Genomic DNA, 17,832 nt, shown 5'->3' with positions numbered 1-17,832 from the left:
CTGAGAAGGAGGCTAATGTAGAAGAAGAAAGGAGAAGGGAACAAAACAATGCATGAGATCAATGAATTGCAGCTGAGGACAATGACATTTATTTAGTCACATAGCCAACTCTTAGAAGAAGATAAAGGCCTTGATAGCAGCGGAAGGGCGTGTCGGCTTTTCTTTTTGCAAGTAGAGGGGATGGGTTGCATTTCTCGGTAGACTGCAGTTCCGACACTTCAACACCCTAGACATTTGTGGAATGAAAACCTCTTTCTATAATTAGGTAATTCAGTTATTTTGTTACATTGATGCTCTTCATCGTCGCAACATAAATATATTAGACTATAAAAAGTTGGCAAATGAATGATATTTTATTATCGTTGAGTAACATAAGAGGTTTTGAGGGAAACTTCAAAACAAAATAATATCACAAATAATTAGCCTAATGAACTCCAACTACTCTATGTTTTGAGACAGAAATATTATGAATTGTTTGGATAAAATTGGTTACTGTAGGTACATGATATAATTTACATTGGGATGGTATTTTCAATCATTCATGAATCAGCCTAATCATTGGAAATAAAGCTTTTGATTGGACCAAAGAAATTCTAAATTACAAATTATTTCATAAAAATTGGATTCAAGTGTTCACTCAAGGAACGTGAATTGTAGTTGAGAAGAAAATTTTATCATCATATTCATTAGAAGAAATCTAAAACTCTTGTCATCTGATGATGAATCAACGTAATTTTGGAAAAATATCAATGATGAATTCATTTGTATAAAAAATACAAAGATGACCTTTGTTAGAGTTGAAATTTTTTGGAAAAAATTTCGGCAGCAGTAATTTCTATTACTACGCCCATCTTCCGTATATATACGTAGTCAAGTTGGCTGCAATGAGCTGTGAATAAGTAAATTTAATAGATTTTCGAAATATTCAATATTTCAAATTTTGACTGAGAGACTGTACTATTAATTCTGGAAAATCTAGTAAGAAAAGGAAAAATCGGACTCTGTGGTAAGTTTACTACCTACATCAATTTTCTAATAGGGGAATCTAAGCAATTTGATATTACAGGACATCCCAGTTTAAAGTCACACATTTTTGCGAATAAAGAACCCACAAATCTCTAATCACTTTCAATCTCCACCGAAAATCTGAATCTGAAATATTAAAATATTTTTGAAATATTCCACATCCTTACCGTCTCGTCTAGCCTTAAAATGGTGAAAGTGATATTTTCGAGCTCAAAATTTAAGTGATTTTATTCTATATTTTGTGAATATTTGAAGTTTGGTTTTTGTTTTAACGGAAGTTTCATTATCAATCTATCTAAATTTGAAATTCTTTGTTTTATTCTGATTCATAGTTTCAGATTGAAGATTTGGTGTTGAAATTGAAGTGAACATAACCTACATAATATTTGGACGATTTGTGACAAAATCAGGAAATTGAAGAAGTTTTTGGCAATAGCCTGTTTTTTCTTTTCCGACTATTATATTGTTCGCTCTATCTAATAAATAAATAAATAAAATCCTTCCAATTTAATCTCTGCTGTAGCATATTCCCCCAAATCACGTACTATAACATTTCAAAATCTTGGCATTCACAGTAACATTTGGCATGAAAACTGAAAAAATATATTTTTATATTTTATAATATTCTTACCCTATTGCTCTGGTTTTGAACTGAGCTTAATTAATGATTATTTTCATTTCCTTATTCTTTTCATATTTTTCACTTCCCTCTCCCTTTTGTTCATTCCAACTATTTCTTCACTTTATCCGATATGAATCATTATTTGTATATCGGTATAACTACAATTTATTTTTAATTGCAAGTTATTTAATATATTATCAGCATTGAAGTGTTTCAAGCTTGTCATGATTTAGTGTTTGTCATAGGAATTATCTGAACTAGCATTGTAAAATGCATTAAAATAGAATTAATACTTTTTTCTTACTCCAGTTCCATAGGTTTATCATGACACATTCAACATTTGATGAAATCAAGTTTGTTTTCAAATGGCTTTTAACTAGAATCAATTTCCAAATGATTATAGTATTGAACATAATTATTGTTCGATATAATTATTCTACTATTTCTTTATAATTCTACTCTCTGAAACATTGAATACGCTGTACATGGAAAAATTTAAACAAAAAAGCACAGCACTGGATAGTTGTTATAATAATAATATAATCAAGTTTTTTCTTACCTTGACTCAAAATTATTCTCTTCAAGAAGCTTGTTCTCCATCTAAAATTCTTGAAATACAAAAAATTAAGAATCGGTCGTCCTGGTTGTGAGCACTTGGATTGGAAGTGACGAGTATCTGTTGGACTACTTAATGACTGTTAGCAGGCGACGACCTTATAAACTTCAAAATCACTTTCTAGTAGTTCAGAACCCATCTATAAATGCAAGTAGATCCATTTCTTATTATCAATGCTTCATTATCCACATACTGGGTCTGATGTGGACATCATGCATCATGCAAAAAATATATTAGTGTTGATGTAGCCTACACGTGTTATTCATATTAAAGGCTGAAATGTCATATACTTTTAAAACGCTTTATTCTATTTACAAAATATCCTTTTAATTCAATAAAAAAATTTATTCATACTTTACAAGTATTCTACTATAGTTGCATTCATCACTACTGTTATTTAGTTTAGAAGTGGGAGTTTAAGGCCGAATACATTCAATTTAGTTCACGTTGTATTCAATTTAAACTCCACTTTGACATGTTTTGACACTCGACGACTCCTCTTTGATTGACAGCTCTATCTTTCCATGTATATATTCGATTTTTTTATCATTGGAATTCAAATTGTCCCATTCATAGTACGGCACCTGCAAAACAGAGTAGAATTGTTATTTTTAGATGGATAATAAATTTAAAAAAATAATTGAATACATTTAATTAGATAAATTTCACATTCTTTTACGAGCTACTACTTAATGAATCAATTTAAAAACAGAAGTCTATAACAGTCTGATTTTATGAAGTAGCAAGTACTACTGTGGTAGAGCGTTGAAGCGCATCAGGCTACTATGATATTTTATTACTAACGTATTTTAATATAACTTTAAAGTGAAAAAACACTCATTTTTTGGTGTGGCGACGACCGTTTCGTGCTGGTATTGCACATTTTCAAACCTAGCTGTTAGGTAACAGCTATATAACTTAAAAGTTATATTAAATTACGTTAGTAATAATAATAGAGAGAACAAGATGGATAACCAACAATGATATTTTAGGTTACATATTGCAGATGTAACTTTTGATGATTTTTGTAGAGATATGACAGCTACTCACAGAGTATTAAAAATGGACGAAACGTCCGAAAGCGCTGCACCACGTGAGTAGTAGTACTTGTTATTCACATGAAATTAGATTTTTACGTCGCCAACAAGTTTTCAAATTGATTAAAAATCTTTTGTAGTAGCCAATTATATTTTAATGCACTATAGAAGTATAATATCACAATAGAAAAAATGTTATTGAACTTGGAAATGGAATAAAAGTTCAAACAAGTGTTTCCCCTCTCTGCTTTGCTAATCAGGAAAAAGTCTACCTTTTCCAAAATTCGTGATAAGCTTAGTATTGTCAGTTTTAATTTGTAGATACAGACATACAAAAATAAAATACACAAATGTTATCACCTCTGAGTAGTTTGAAATTCATGCTATGGAATGGATTTCCCCCTCACTAGAAGAAAGACATGATAATAGATATAAATAATTGATATAAATAGAAGAATTATATTCTTATTCTTATAGACACCGCATTTCAACTGAAAAAAATATTGTTTTGCTCAGCGCGGCATCTTGCTTCACTTATAAGAATTGCACAAGTTCAGCACAATTTGATGATATCAATACAGGAAAATATGTTATAGATTTTTGAGAAAATTCAATAGATTACAAGAAATATGTGTTTTGGAATTCTGAGAAGTGCGGTTCAATAGATTTGTTGTTTCTTAATTTTTGTATTTGAATTCAAATTTTTATAAGTCCGCAACTTGTATCTATCAACTTCTCTTCCTCCCCCAACATTGTTAGCATTTTTTGCAGTTCATTAATGTATTCAAGTATGATTCGTTCTCATCTTAAACAACCTACATTAAAGATAATTCAAAATCATTCCACATTGAAAACATGAAAAATACAATCTAATTTAAGTTAATTCATTATTGAATGATAGAATCTGCTTTGAAGACTTGTTGCAAAATTGAGCTTGAGAATGTAATTGACAATAATGAATCACTCACCAGAACTGGGTGATATCCAATTAAAGTCAATTGATGCAACTTCTTTTTGTAATGACCAAGGAGAACATGTGTGCCATGCGTAAACATGCCTCGGCTGGCACAGACCATAGCCAACAATCGCACGCCATTCGGGCATCTGATTATTCCCGAAAAATTTTCCTGGTCCATTACTATCTGTGGCAATGGTTTGAACTTCAAATCGTTGGTAACATTCACAATCATATCTGAAACCACATTCAAATTGAACTGAAAATAATATTGCTGAATAACACATACATTAAGCAATTTCTTAATGTTAAATATTGGATTACACAAAGTTATTGGAGAAAAAAATCAGAGCGAGAGATAAAAATATAAAACTTATGTGTTATGTGGTTCAAATATGTTACAAAAATTACAATACAGTTACAAAAATTAATACATAATTATATTTATTAAAATGAAGTAAATTATAAACTGAAGTTTAGAATTATGCCAATTAATGATTATGACTATATAAGCCAATATATGATTGATGACTTTATTGAATTTTATGAAGTATTACTTTATGACTAAATGACCACAATAATTATTCATCATCGAACTAGTCGTAGTGAGAATTCAGTGAATTGGTAAAATGAGTTGAAGAGTTCAGGTGAAATCTAGAGACTCTCTGATTACACCACTTTGGGGTAGAATAACCATTCCACTTGTTAATTTAATGAAGTTGGCATGAATTTTAAGGTTGATTGTTATTGAGTTTTCAATAGTGAATGAAGTTTTTCGGCCGGATGAAAGTCACAATTATTCTGTTGGTTCATTGTTACTAGAACAATACTAATTTAGTACTGAAAAATATTGTAAATTGGTGGAACTGCTATATATTTGATGCTCTAGGTACTTGAAATTGAAAGCTAAGTAGAAAAAATGATTAGTGTATTAAATACCTGGTCGATTGAAATGTGGAAGTATGTATTTCAATTTATGACATGTAGGTTGACATATTTGTGCGACTGTTTCAAGTAATTCCAGAATAATTAAAGAATCCTTCTTTACGCGATACTTCATTGATAGATCAATCAGGCTGCATTTCTGAAAACCAGAAGAATAATATAAAATATTAATTAATAATTATCCATCCAATACAGTGAATTTTATCAATATTATGTCTTGAGAGCTTTGTATTTATTCATTCATACATTGATAGCTATACATTATCATTCTCGACTATGAATTATTAGGAAAGAACAACAGGCTTAAAGCCCAATACTGTTCCTTTCCCAAATTTGGATAGACTTTTTTTGTAAAGTCTATACAGTGATAATTTCGAACGAGTTTTGTTTTCAATTCATGCGAACTAAAAATTCGTCTCCATTGAAATAGATAAGATGAAACTAAGGCTCAATTCACACAGAAGTGGCGTGGCGCTGACTTTTCTTACTCCCATATAAACATGTATTTATGGCCTGGCGAAATGCCACTTCTGTTTGAATTGGATCATATTTTTATATAGGAGTGGCGTAAAAGTGCCACATCACTTCTATGTTAATTATTGGGCCGTATAGTCGGTACTGGGAACCGAGAGACGATCTAAACAAACAAGCGCATGTGAGAGTGGATCTTGGAGCAGGAAGACGATACGCAGCAGTCACCTAAAATCTTTGTAATAGAATGAACTCAATAAGTACAGTGATTCAGAGTGAATTTCAAGCATTGTAAACTCACGAGACCAGCAATTTACAGCGAATATGAGTCACCACTTTTATACATATACTAGCACAAACTGTTATTGTTGGCTCTCCATTCGAAGAATCGACTATACATAGTCAACACTATCCTTTAATAGTTCAGGATTTCTTTTAAAATGATTTCAGAGGTAATTAATATAGTAAGTGCAAGCAGAGACTTCGTAATGTTGAAGTAGAGAATTATGTGTATAAAAAATATAAATTTTCAAAAGCGCTGTTGCCAGAAAATGCAAGAATATCATTAAGGGCCTTTTTCACAGTATATATTTCTAAACTAATTGAGTTAATCGAGTTTAAGTTAATCTGAAAGTTTAAACTTGAATCAGTTTTCTCAATGCATTTACTAATCCAGTTTCAAATTAAACCAGTTTAACGTTAAGTTGGTAATGAAATGGCATCGTTTACAATATCAAGGAGGTTAAATCCTAGCTACAGGGAATTTGTTATTATTTGTTTACAACCCAGCAGTACATTGAAGTTATATTGCTACTCATTCGTCGTTTAAGATGCACAGAGCTGTATGCTGCACGGCAATGAAAGAGGAAAAGCGATCGAGAAATTTCTCAAATGATGAAATAAAATTATTACTATTCAATATAGTTAATATATTTTTTAGAATTTAAGATGAGAAAAGTGATGTTGTTTAGCTCAAATCTACTATGGACTCTCACGTTTACTAAAAAAATGTTGAAAGCAAAATATCTTAGTGATATTAAAAACATGTCTTCTGCTGAAAGAGCACTGTTCAAAGTTGTCTTATTTTATTTTGATCCAATACTAGTTGGGCCTTTTATTCGATCCAATACTAGTTTGGCATTTGCTCTATTCAAGCAAAAACGTTTAAAAATGTTTTCCTCATCCCATAAATTAAAATAATTAGTTCATCATCTTTTTCCGTATCAAATCTATGCAGATGTCAAATTAAACCAAATTATTTTGTTGACTCCTGCTTTGGTAGTTCAAACTTTTCTAGAGTTTAAAATTCAGCCAGAGTTCAAACTGATACTGTACAAACGGAATTTCAGTTTAAACCAAAAAAATTATATTTGATTTGAACTTTAGCTTAAAACTGTGCAAACGGCACTAAATCTTTTTTACATAATGAAATCGTTTCAATTATATAAGTGTCATCACCTGAAGGGCTTAAAACGGTAACTCACTTTACTAATGAAGGCTGCAGTTTTTGGATCAAGTTTGTCTCCTTTATAATCAGGCATTTCCAACTCGACTGCATTATTAAGAGCAATTACTTCTGTGTCCATTGCATACTTGGAACCTGTAAAAATTTCCAAACATAGAATTACGATGGAAATACATTGCTGTATTAAGGGCCAACACAGCGACTAAAAGCGACTTCAAGACTAAATCAAACTGTTAATATACATGACTGAAAGGCACAGAGCACCCTGGGATAAAAATTCGATAACATCAATGCAATGTAGAATATTTACATGAGGTAAGTGAACTGACGATTAGCTTGATTTGTATTTGATTAGATGAGTGACGTGCTTTTCCCATTGTGACAGTAAACAATAATATTATTGAGACCAGCTTTACGGACAGACTGTTACGAACTCCAATATCTTTGTGTTCAGTATCCTCTCATATTTCAAGGTTAGTAGAAGGAGGGAACCTACTCATATTTCCTCTGTCCTCATTTCTCCCAACACCCATATAGCCTAGGGTCGCTTGGGCTTTATGAGGGTCGAAAAATATTTCTCAGCCAACTATTGAAAGAGCTATGAACTGAAACCATAGGTGATTACTAGAAGTGATATTAATCAAAATTGAACTTTCCAATCCTCTCTTAGGACTTCCCTTGAACAATTGGAGAAAAATAGGAAGACAATAGCTTAAAACATTTTTAGAAAGAAAACTAGCTGAAAATATGTTCCGTTTAGGTAATTGAATTTCTAACTTACCGTAATATTCTTTGAGTAATCGTTCATTGAGCACTGTCGCTATGAGTTGGTTGTCGAAAAGTCCATAATCGGCTAAACTGCTGACACACTTTATGAAGGCCCGGCCATGCACCGCCAACTCTTCTCTTCTCTCAGTATCCTTCAGCTGCGCGAGAATCACTCGACTCGTTTCTTTGGCCAAAGTTGAATTATAACTGAATCTGGCGATGGCGAGTGCCAGCTTTTCCATTTCCTTCAATTTAGAAAAAAATAATATTGTTATTGTTTAACGATCACTTTGATCACTTAAGAGAATCAGATCAAGAATTTGAGAGTAGTAGAAAAACTGTAATTGAAAATTATTGGTATGTCTGGAAAAAGAGCTACTCATTAAATTCAAGAAATTATTTTCTCTCTCCAAAATTTAGGTTTTAATTTTTATTTATTTAATCATTCAGAATTACAGAACTTACAGAAAAGTACCACAGGCTTACGCCTAAAATGGATCTAATTTAAACAACAGTCCAAATGTATCTAGGTTATGTGTCACTTCGACATTCTTCAATTACACACTCAATTTACAATTCAAAACAAACAAAAATCAAAATCTAAAAATTTTCAGGGATATCGAGGAACTCCAATAAACTGAGAAACATGTATCAATATAGAATAGGGCATTTTCATATCTTAAATGCTTTTATTTTCTATGAATTCCAAAAAAGACATTCAAATAAATAAATAAATGATTTTATTCATGGAGGCAACAGGTAAAAACCCATTTTGCCTCCTTCACACATTACAATCATACACTATACAATCCAAAAATGTATTTTAAGAATTAAGTATAAAGAAATGTTAAAAAACAAGAAATGTAATGTAAGTGAAATAATAAGAAATAGAAATTAAATGAATCAAAAATACTAACAAAAGTATGTCAAATGAATGAGAATGAAATTAAATATAAGATTTTAAATTGGTCGATACCAATATTTTTTATTATTGCACAATAAAAATGCAAGTGGACAGTTTCAAGCTGATTAAAATATTACATTTTTTATATTCTTTATTATCAGTAGTTGACTTTTTTCATTTCAATGAGAAGAGAGTAATATGGTTAAATCAACAAATACAAATTTTTCTCATTGAAGTTGGCTAAGTAAGGAGTAAGGAGTAAGTGCAGAACTACTGTTTCGCACGTGAGATATTATATCTTGGAAGTCCAATCTGCATTATTGTAGAGTCTCTCAATTTCAACGTCGAAATTACTAGCACTAATTTATCTTCTATACTATTGATAAAATAAATAATTGGGATTAAAATGTTGAAGATAGTAAATATCATCTTTTCTGGACTACCGAACTGATTAACTTTGTGAAATTTTGCACATTGATAAATTAAGCAGCACTAAGCACAGAACTACTGGTTCGCTTGTATAGATATTACATCTTGGAAGTCCAATCTGCATTATTGTATGGAGTATCCTATTTCAACTTCGAAATTACAAACTCTAATTTATACAAATACAATTAAATTTTTATTTCATTGATATACAAATAAACAATCAATAAAATGTACATAATATTCAAAAATACAATATATAAAATTTACTACAAATATAAATAAATTGCATTTTTTCGGAAATTATCCTACTCAACTATGGTAAATCCATGTTCTAGAGCAGGAATTTTATATCTATACTATTGATAAAATAAATGATTGAAATTAAAATGTACGGGATAAGAAATACATGTCTGACGCATCATCAGTTCTGGACTACCGAACTAATTAACTTTGAGAAAAAATTTTGCATGAAGGTTCTGAATTTAAAAAGAATGGTAATAGGCATATTTCCCTTCTATCAATAAGTGATTTTGATTTAGTAACTGAACAAATTTATTAAATCTGATATTAAAAGTTTACGTAGCGATAAAAGCCCATCAAATAGTCTTTTTACCGACTGGAACTCTTGATTGTTGATGTTGGTGTAGCTAGCGGGACTTGTGAATGAAAGGTTGTGGGTTCGTGTCAAACCAGTCTTTTCTACTGAGAATTTTCTCTTTTGATAGAAATTGGGGATCATCCACGTAGTTTTGACAAAATTATAAATAACTATTCAATTTTTGTCGAATAAATTTGATAGAATAATACTTTCTATAATAATATATTTAGCAATTTTCAGCATGGAAGAATTAAACTATGAACCAATAATCTATTTGAGATTTTCAGAGACTCTTGGGGAGCGGGGTTACACCTGCTCGTTCATCATACATGCTCGGAAATGGGTTCGAGTTTCATCCCGTCTGGTTTAGCATAAGTTTATGTAAGAACACAGAATTAAAAAAGAAATGTAATCCATAAGCGAAACGAGACACTACCACATTGTTCAGCGCTGCAACATGACTGGAGATCGAATTATGGGAACTTGTAGTAATGGAAACGGTCTTTAACATTTCAACTTGGCTGTTCGTTGCGCCAGTCCAATGTGCCGCGGCGCATGTGTTGTGTTGTTGCGGATTCATATTTAACAATTGATTACTCATCTATTTTCTCTCAATTTCTAACTTCCTTATGAATAAAGATAGAAAGTTACTGTTTCCGGATTTAGATCCAGCTCAACCAAAACTATATGCGTAAATCAGATTTCCGAAAATACCCAAATATAAGTGAGTTTTGGTCACTTTTAAAATCAAATCAAATATTTTTATTATTTGTTCTTGAGCAAGTACTCATACAAATAGGAGTTACTATCCTAATCATATACATAATGCATTCTTGATTAACAGAAAAAATATCAAAACACGAACATTATAAATAATCCTGCTACGATAATATAATAACAATATTCAAAATTAACATTAGAAATTACAAACCATACATAAATAGTTTGAAAAAAAATTCGATAGAAATTTCCAAATATAGCAATAACAAAATTAACCGACAATGTGATGTTAGAATTTTGTAGCTACATTAATGTGTGAGAATTCTAAGGTATAAATTATTATCAACATAAATATACGAAATTTAATATGTTAGAAACTATAGAAACAAGTAATAAAATAACCAGTAAATTCGTGAATGACTAGAAAAGAGTTAATTTTAATCTTTGAAACAAATTAAATCATCTCAAATACAATATTTTTTTTGAATACACTAACACATATATATGAAAATACTTCAATTTTCGCTCTTTGATCCCAAATCACAATGAATATATGAAAAATTGTCGCATTTCACCAATAAATTCTAACATAATAATAACCGTGATAATAATTAATCAATCAGGCCGATACCAAATTACTTTCTTTGGATCTTTCTTTGATTGCCGCAATACAGTACAAGTAGACGTTTTCAGTTTTCTCACTATTCAGGTTTGATAACAGAACCAGCACCCGATCTGAAGGATTAACAATGTTTACTAGGTGTTTAATTAGATGCTGAGATCTTAAATGTTGATAACTTCTACATTCAATAGAGAAATGCTCCAATGTTCCCAAGCCTGAGCTACATGCTAGACACCTCTTCTCCGGATTGAGATTAGCCCTTGTGAAATTAAAGTACAGATGCACACCTGTTGTTTTTGGTATACGCAACTGCCAAAGACATCTCATTCTATTTACAGGGATTGGGAAAGTCAATTGATCTGCTATTTCGAAATTTGGATTAAAGTTGGAATATCGTTGACAAGTAAGAGTACAAAAGGCTTTCTGCCTATCAACCTCCCTAAGCAGCCATGAGTGAGCCTACTATTTTATATATAGGTCACTTTTATAAATTGTTATTGTGCTCAAGGTCTCTAGAGCAAGGTCTCGCGTTAGTACTAACTAGCATGCACGTTGTCATTGCACCCACTTCCATGCAGTTGGCACCGAAATAGAAACAATAGACTACAACGTTGTAAAATTCGCTCAATAAGCTAGCAAAACTTGTCCTTTTGTTGTGATATTGCAAATTGCCAGAATGGAAACTAAAGTCCGTGAGAAATTACTTTTAACACGGCTCTTTCTCGATGAAGGAGAGGTCCGATGTTCAATCCTCCACTAATCTCTCACTACCAAGCAGCATTCTCCTTCTTTTGTGTCTGTGTGAGAGAGCTTTGTAATGCGTCGCGCCCAATCCCCTCCACTGGCAATGTTCCAAAGTCGTATGTTTGTGTATGTTACACAGAGATGTGATCATCACAAGAGCGTAAAGCAAAATGACACGGCGCATCCAATTGTGAATAGGAATTCCGTCTGTCTATGCTACAAGCAGTGGGAGGAGAAGTGGGTTTCTCCTCTTCATGTTAAAAGTAATATCTTACAGACTTTAGGCTATACCAGTGTAGCCGGAATATACATGTACTAGCAAAAATATACAAAGGAAATTTTTGAATAAGCATATTCTATGAATCAAGACTAACCTTAAGTCTTGCAGCTCTTGGCTCAGCTAAAAACATTTCCATAAATTTTGAAACACATTCATAGTTATCGATTCTGCAGTCAACGCAAACCAGCAGGAGATGTAAATTAGTCTGCAACGTGAATTTGTCCATCTTTGGAACTAGCTTGTCAATCAACTCCATTACCAACGGAATATTGTCTTCTCTACACGTGTATCTTATAAACTGAAAACAAGAATGGAAGGTTTCAAAAATCACATCTACATTGGACAAACTCGTCTGTAATCAATCTGATGCTATAAAATTGTTGAGCTTAAAAATTGACTGGATACTGTCATTAACCAGAAGGTTTGACAAACCCCCAAACCTAAAAGTTTCATTTTTAAGAGAAATACATTTTCCTACAGTTACCTTGAAAAGTGGCCATTCCTGCACTGATTACAGAACGCAAAGAATCACTTTTCCGCTCTAGCGCAGGAAAATTTTTTTCTGCACTCCAGATTTGCAACATGGCAACACAAAATAGTTGGTGGGTTATATGGAGGATTAGTGCACGAAAACAAAAATTAAGTTGGTAACAATGACTGTAGTTAGATTTAGATAAGAATCATTTCAATGGCTGCCCTACATTTATGATAAAATCCCAATCTAGAAATCCAAAACAAGAATAATGTTTATCTAAATAATAATTAAATAATCATCGTTTACGAATTCTCATCATTTAATAATAAATAATAGTTCTTTTCTATTTATAGTTATTATTTCAACTGCAAGCAATGAGAAAAGTAGCAAAAATACATTATAAAATTCAAATTTTGAGGTTAAATGATTACCGTTCGATATTCATATAAATAAAAAAACATAAGAATACTACAATAAATATTCTCTGTTGTCTATGTTATTTTTATAGATATTTTTCAGTTTACTTTGAGCATTTTTCTCGGTAATTTGAGCCAAAGACTAAATTTCTGAATCCTGTTTCTGTAGTTTTTAGCTGGATGAAACAAACTTAGGTACGATTCTTCCCGCTAGGTCGCGCGCTTGTCGGTTCAGTCTTCTTGCAGCCATCACAATCAGCTGTTGGCGTGTATTTTGAATGTGAATTTTTTGTTTTATCTATATTTTTTCTGATTCTTGAATGAATAAAAATGAGAGCTTTGGCTGAGAATTTTCAACTTTAATTGGATTATTAATTTTCAAATGAATTAAGGTTGTTATTAATAACAGCATCACACACACAAACATTTGATGGATTTCAGCCATCATTTTACCCACTTTTCATATTCAATGGTAACTGTAGGAAAAATTTAATGTGAAATACGTGCGTAAAGTTCCTCTGCTGCACTCAAGAAGCCATTCCTCGGGCGTAAACATTTCTTTCGGTGCAGCAAACTATCACTTTGTGCACTAGTTGCACAAATAACTATTCTAACTTAAAAAACTTAAGACAGTTTTGGCTGACAGAGTAAAGATGCTGAGCAGAGGTAGCCTCCAATCAGGTAGTGGAAATGACTTTTCAATTTTTCTGAATAAGTTTCCTACACAAAATACACTTTTCCATCGACATCCTCCTCAGAAAGACTGATCTGACCCGTGGTTGGACATCCCTATGGTTTTCCATTCAGTCCATGACAACATAGTATGGTCATCAACTGCATGGGTGTATGGGTATCCTTCCAATTTCAATAGATTTTTCCTTATTGTTTGTATTAGGTATTCGGAAATAACAAATTAATTATGTCCTGTGTCCTGTCTTTAAACTGTCATATATCTTTTATTATGAAAATAATAAATAATGATGATGAAATAGTCTTTAAAGTCCGATAAAAGTTCTTGTAAAATCATTGAGAACAAGTTTTTTTTTTAATTTTCAATTGATTAAATTCTCAAAATTCCATAACCTGAAGTAATATTTTAATAGCATAGACGCAGCGTAACATACTTTATAAAACAAAATATGTAAAATTAATTTTAATTCTCTATAAGACCTATTAATAAAATAAATCTGACAAAAATGTTTTTCTTTCAAATTCCAAAAAATGATTTAGAAGATAAATTAATGAAACCAACTGCTTGCTCAACCATCAAATGCTTCACAACAAAAATGCTACAGTGTTCCTGTCTGGGAGCTGGTGGATTGCCCTCTTTTTCAAAAGGTTTTAATGTAATTGAAATAATGAATTCTCAACGTTAGCTCAATTAGTTGTATCATTCGAGTGGTAAGTCGAGATGTTGCAACTGATTGCTAGTACGAGTCTTTACTTGTTTCAAATCCTTCCTTATAAAATTTTGAACATGTTTTTTAAGAACCATAAATTTCAAAAACAGGTCGTCAATCATTAGCCTAATATAACAAATGGTGGATGCACCTTATCTAAATCATTTGTGTTACAATACAATACAAACATATAACTACATCATGTTAAAACGATCAAATTCATATACAGCCTATTAAATAAATTTAGTTTATGAAATAAGTTCTATTTTATATTCATTTGAAGATAACTTTACGCGGAAAAGAACCAACAAAATATAAAATGTTATAGGCTTCTATTTCTATGTTCAGTAATATTTGCAGATAATATCGAGTGAATAATAATGATATCGAGTGACCTGGCTGGGTCAGGTATCAGGCTCGATTTTCAGATCGCACCTGACTAATTCAGCCTCTAACATGACCTAACGATTGCTAGGCCCTATTAGGAAGCCGGGACCAAACAAATTATCTTCAAAACAAGAAAGAAGAAAAACGTTTTAAAGGTTTACCTTGAGTATTGCTGCTGTACTAATTATATCAACATTCTCAACATTGTCCAAAAATGTCAATATCATCTTGTTCAGGAGCGTTCTTGAGTTTATTTTCTTCTGAGATTTGAAGAATCCCAAAGCCACAATACCCACTTCACTCAAACTCAGCTTGTTGATGCAGTGATCCAGCTCAAATTCCATGTTGATCAGTGATATTTCTTGTGGCAACGCCCTCAACGTATTCAAATAGAAGAACACCTGCACTATGTTGTGATGTGATAACCTATGAAATTGGTCAAAACAAGTTGATTATATTAAAAAATATATATATATATAAAAGAGAACTAGAATTAAAAGAGAATATATTTTTGTCAAAAAAAGAATAATCTATCCATTGATCGTTGAATCAGTTTATCTTCAGATAAAAGCATTTGTTTTTCAATTGTAATACCCATCCATGTATATTCAAATTAAGAGCTCCTCTGATGAATAATTCCTATAATTTGAACAGAAATAGCTAAAATAAGTGTTTTTATTAATTTCTATAATTTGTATAAGAAATTTAAGGTTTGGCCCTCCATCCAAAGGAGTTACAGGGTTGCCAAATCGTGTAATGCAAATTTCTCAAATGTCCAGTTTGACATCAGAATTGGATGAAGAATGTCATACCCGATATCCCAGTAAACTTAGTGGTGGAAAAGTTCCCGGGTTGAAGGATTAAAGGGGAATTTCTCGTTTGAATATGACTTCTCTCAGAATTATGAGATGATGTCGTACTGAGTAGGAATTTTATATCAAAACAACCGGTAGAATGTCTTCTTTCTATTGGAATCTTGATTATTTTTATCTGACCTATTTATCCTTCAATTAATTATTTTGTTCTTCAATGTCGAGACATTGAAACATGAAATTTTTGACCTGCTAGAAACATTTTGTTTCAAAAAATAAGTGGGTGGTAAACGCAAGAAAGTTTCTGAAAAATAATTTCACAAATTGTCAACAAACATAATAATTTATTTAAAAAAACTAAGTCGGATAAAATTGAGATTAATAAGATTGCTATATGGGTGCTAGAAAACAAAAAATTCAAGGAAAGCATGTTTTTTGAGACTCAAGAATGCTTATCAGTTAAATTTATTCAGCCTGAAACTTAACTATAAAAATTAGAAAAATTGGACTTTATTTTCGAGGTAATTATAAGCTCACAACTCTTATCACCTTAAACATAGTCCTAATACTATAAAATGTATGCTTACCTCTTAGGCTTCTCAATCAATCTTGAAATAGCTTTCTTGACAAATAAACTGAGTCTGGTCAGTCTGAGCCCAAACCAAAGATCAATCACTTTCATAGTGGTTTCGAAGTCCCACTCATTTTTTTTTAACATACAAGCATGATCTAGAGATTGAAAAGCTATTTGGAAATTTTTAGCCTTAGTTCCCTGCGTTTCTTGCCAATATCTAAAGCACTCAAAAATGTCTATAAGTTGTTCAAGATTAAATCTTTCGCAATGACTTCTTAAACCTAAGCTCAAAGAAGTAAACTTGTCATTTGATATTGGCTGATGAAGGACATTGGATGCATAGTTTGCGGCTTTCAAAAAACTCAAATGAAATTCATCAACTGATTTATCTGCCCATTTATCAATAGCAATAATACGTTCAAATTCCTCTTTACTTATCACTTCATCAGTCCGTTTTATGTATTTGTGAGTTGTACTCTGATAATTTGCATTATTGGTCATGTAAGCATGAAACGACTCATTTTCAATCTCTTTGAATAATTTACTAGAAATTGGGTTGGTATCAGATTGGTTTTCACTTGTCTCAGAAATTGAATAATGCACAAACAATGGATTACTTATTGCCGGTTTTCCCTTTGAATTCGACTTACACAAAGTTGTGTATTTGCATAATCTGTTTTCAAAGCTTGTATTGACATTTGTAGAAACTGGTAACACATTTCCGAAGTACAATCTTCTTTTAAAAATGTTTTTCCAAATGCACTTCATATTACTTTTATAATATAAGAATAATAAATCTAAAGAGTAGAAGGACTTAGAATGAAAAGGACTCAATGTTACCCTACATCCTCATACTTTTTTACGATGAAATTTTAGCTTGAATTTCTTATTACTTATTGATAATTAAAAATAAATTTTTATCCAATGAATTATGATTATCTATGAAAAGGAATTCAAACACTCTATTTGCAAACACTTCTGGAAATATAAAAATAGCAACTTGATTTATGGAACTTCTATAAATATAACCTTAAAATTTAAAATCCAAAGTCACGGCCATCTATATCGTTTCACTAAAGATTTGAAAGCTGGCGGAACAGACGTTATGTGAAAAGGAATTTATTAACCTGAAAACAAATTATTTTCAACATCTTTCATGAATGGTCGAAAACACTATTTTTTATATAATTATCGCGACTTAAATCGCAAAGTGAAGTGACCAAGTGTAGAAACACACAGAAAAGCGTAGCGCAGCGTAGAGTAGCGTAGCGTAAAGGCGGCAAAATTCAAATTCAGATTCAATCCAATTCACAATATTTACAAATTTATAAGCAAAAAGATAAACAATCACACAGGTGAATACGATAAAAATGATAAGTTGACAATATTATTGAGTAAGCTAACCAATGGTTTATTATTAAAAAATAATTTTAGACAAAAACTTAGAATATATTACCCAGAGAAAACTACCTACTATAATGCTGTATTCTGTTATTACCATATTACTATCAGGACTAATCCATGAATTAGGATTGATGAATAATACTTGCGAGAGTTCAATACTCT

The 17,832-nt window shown here is 31.4% G+C and overlaps 1 protein-coding gene across 1 annotated transcript; it reads right to left on the bottom strand.

The window, feature by feature from the left end:
• Nucleotides 1-2,544: 2,544 nt before the first annotated feature.
• LOC111049643 lies at nucleotides 2,545-17,356 on the bottom strand. The gene is made up of 8 exons (XM_022335774.2): nucleotides 16,280-17,356; nucleotides 15,042-15,306; nucleotides 12,297-12,500; nucleotides 7,919-8,150; nucleotides 7,157-7,272; nucleotides 5,196-5,340; nucleotides 4,270-4,493; nucleotides 2,545-2,848 (listed from the first exon to the last, which is right to left on the bottom strand). Exons 1-8 carry the CDS (start codon nucleotides 17,032-17,034, stop codon nucleotides 2,723-2,725), a joined length of 2,067 nt encoding a protein of 688 aa, XP_022191466.2. The 5' UTR covers nucleotides 17,035-17,356; the 3' UTR covers nucleotides 2,545-2,722.
• Between the last annotated feature and the right edge of the window lie 476 nt (nucleotides 17,357-17,832).

Source organism: Nilaparvata lugens, chromosome 3 (genome assembly GCF_014356525.2).
Source record: "Nilaparvata lugens isolate BPH chromosome 3, ASM1435652v1, whole genome shotgun sequence".
NCBI classification, from domain to species: Eukaryota; Metazoa; Arthropoda; class Insecta; order Hemiptera; family Delphacidae; genus Nilaparvata; species Nilaparvata lugens.
The sequence above is the reverse complement of the archived record's forward strand: the minus strand, read 5'-3'. Positions and strand labels throughout refer to the sequence as shown.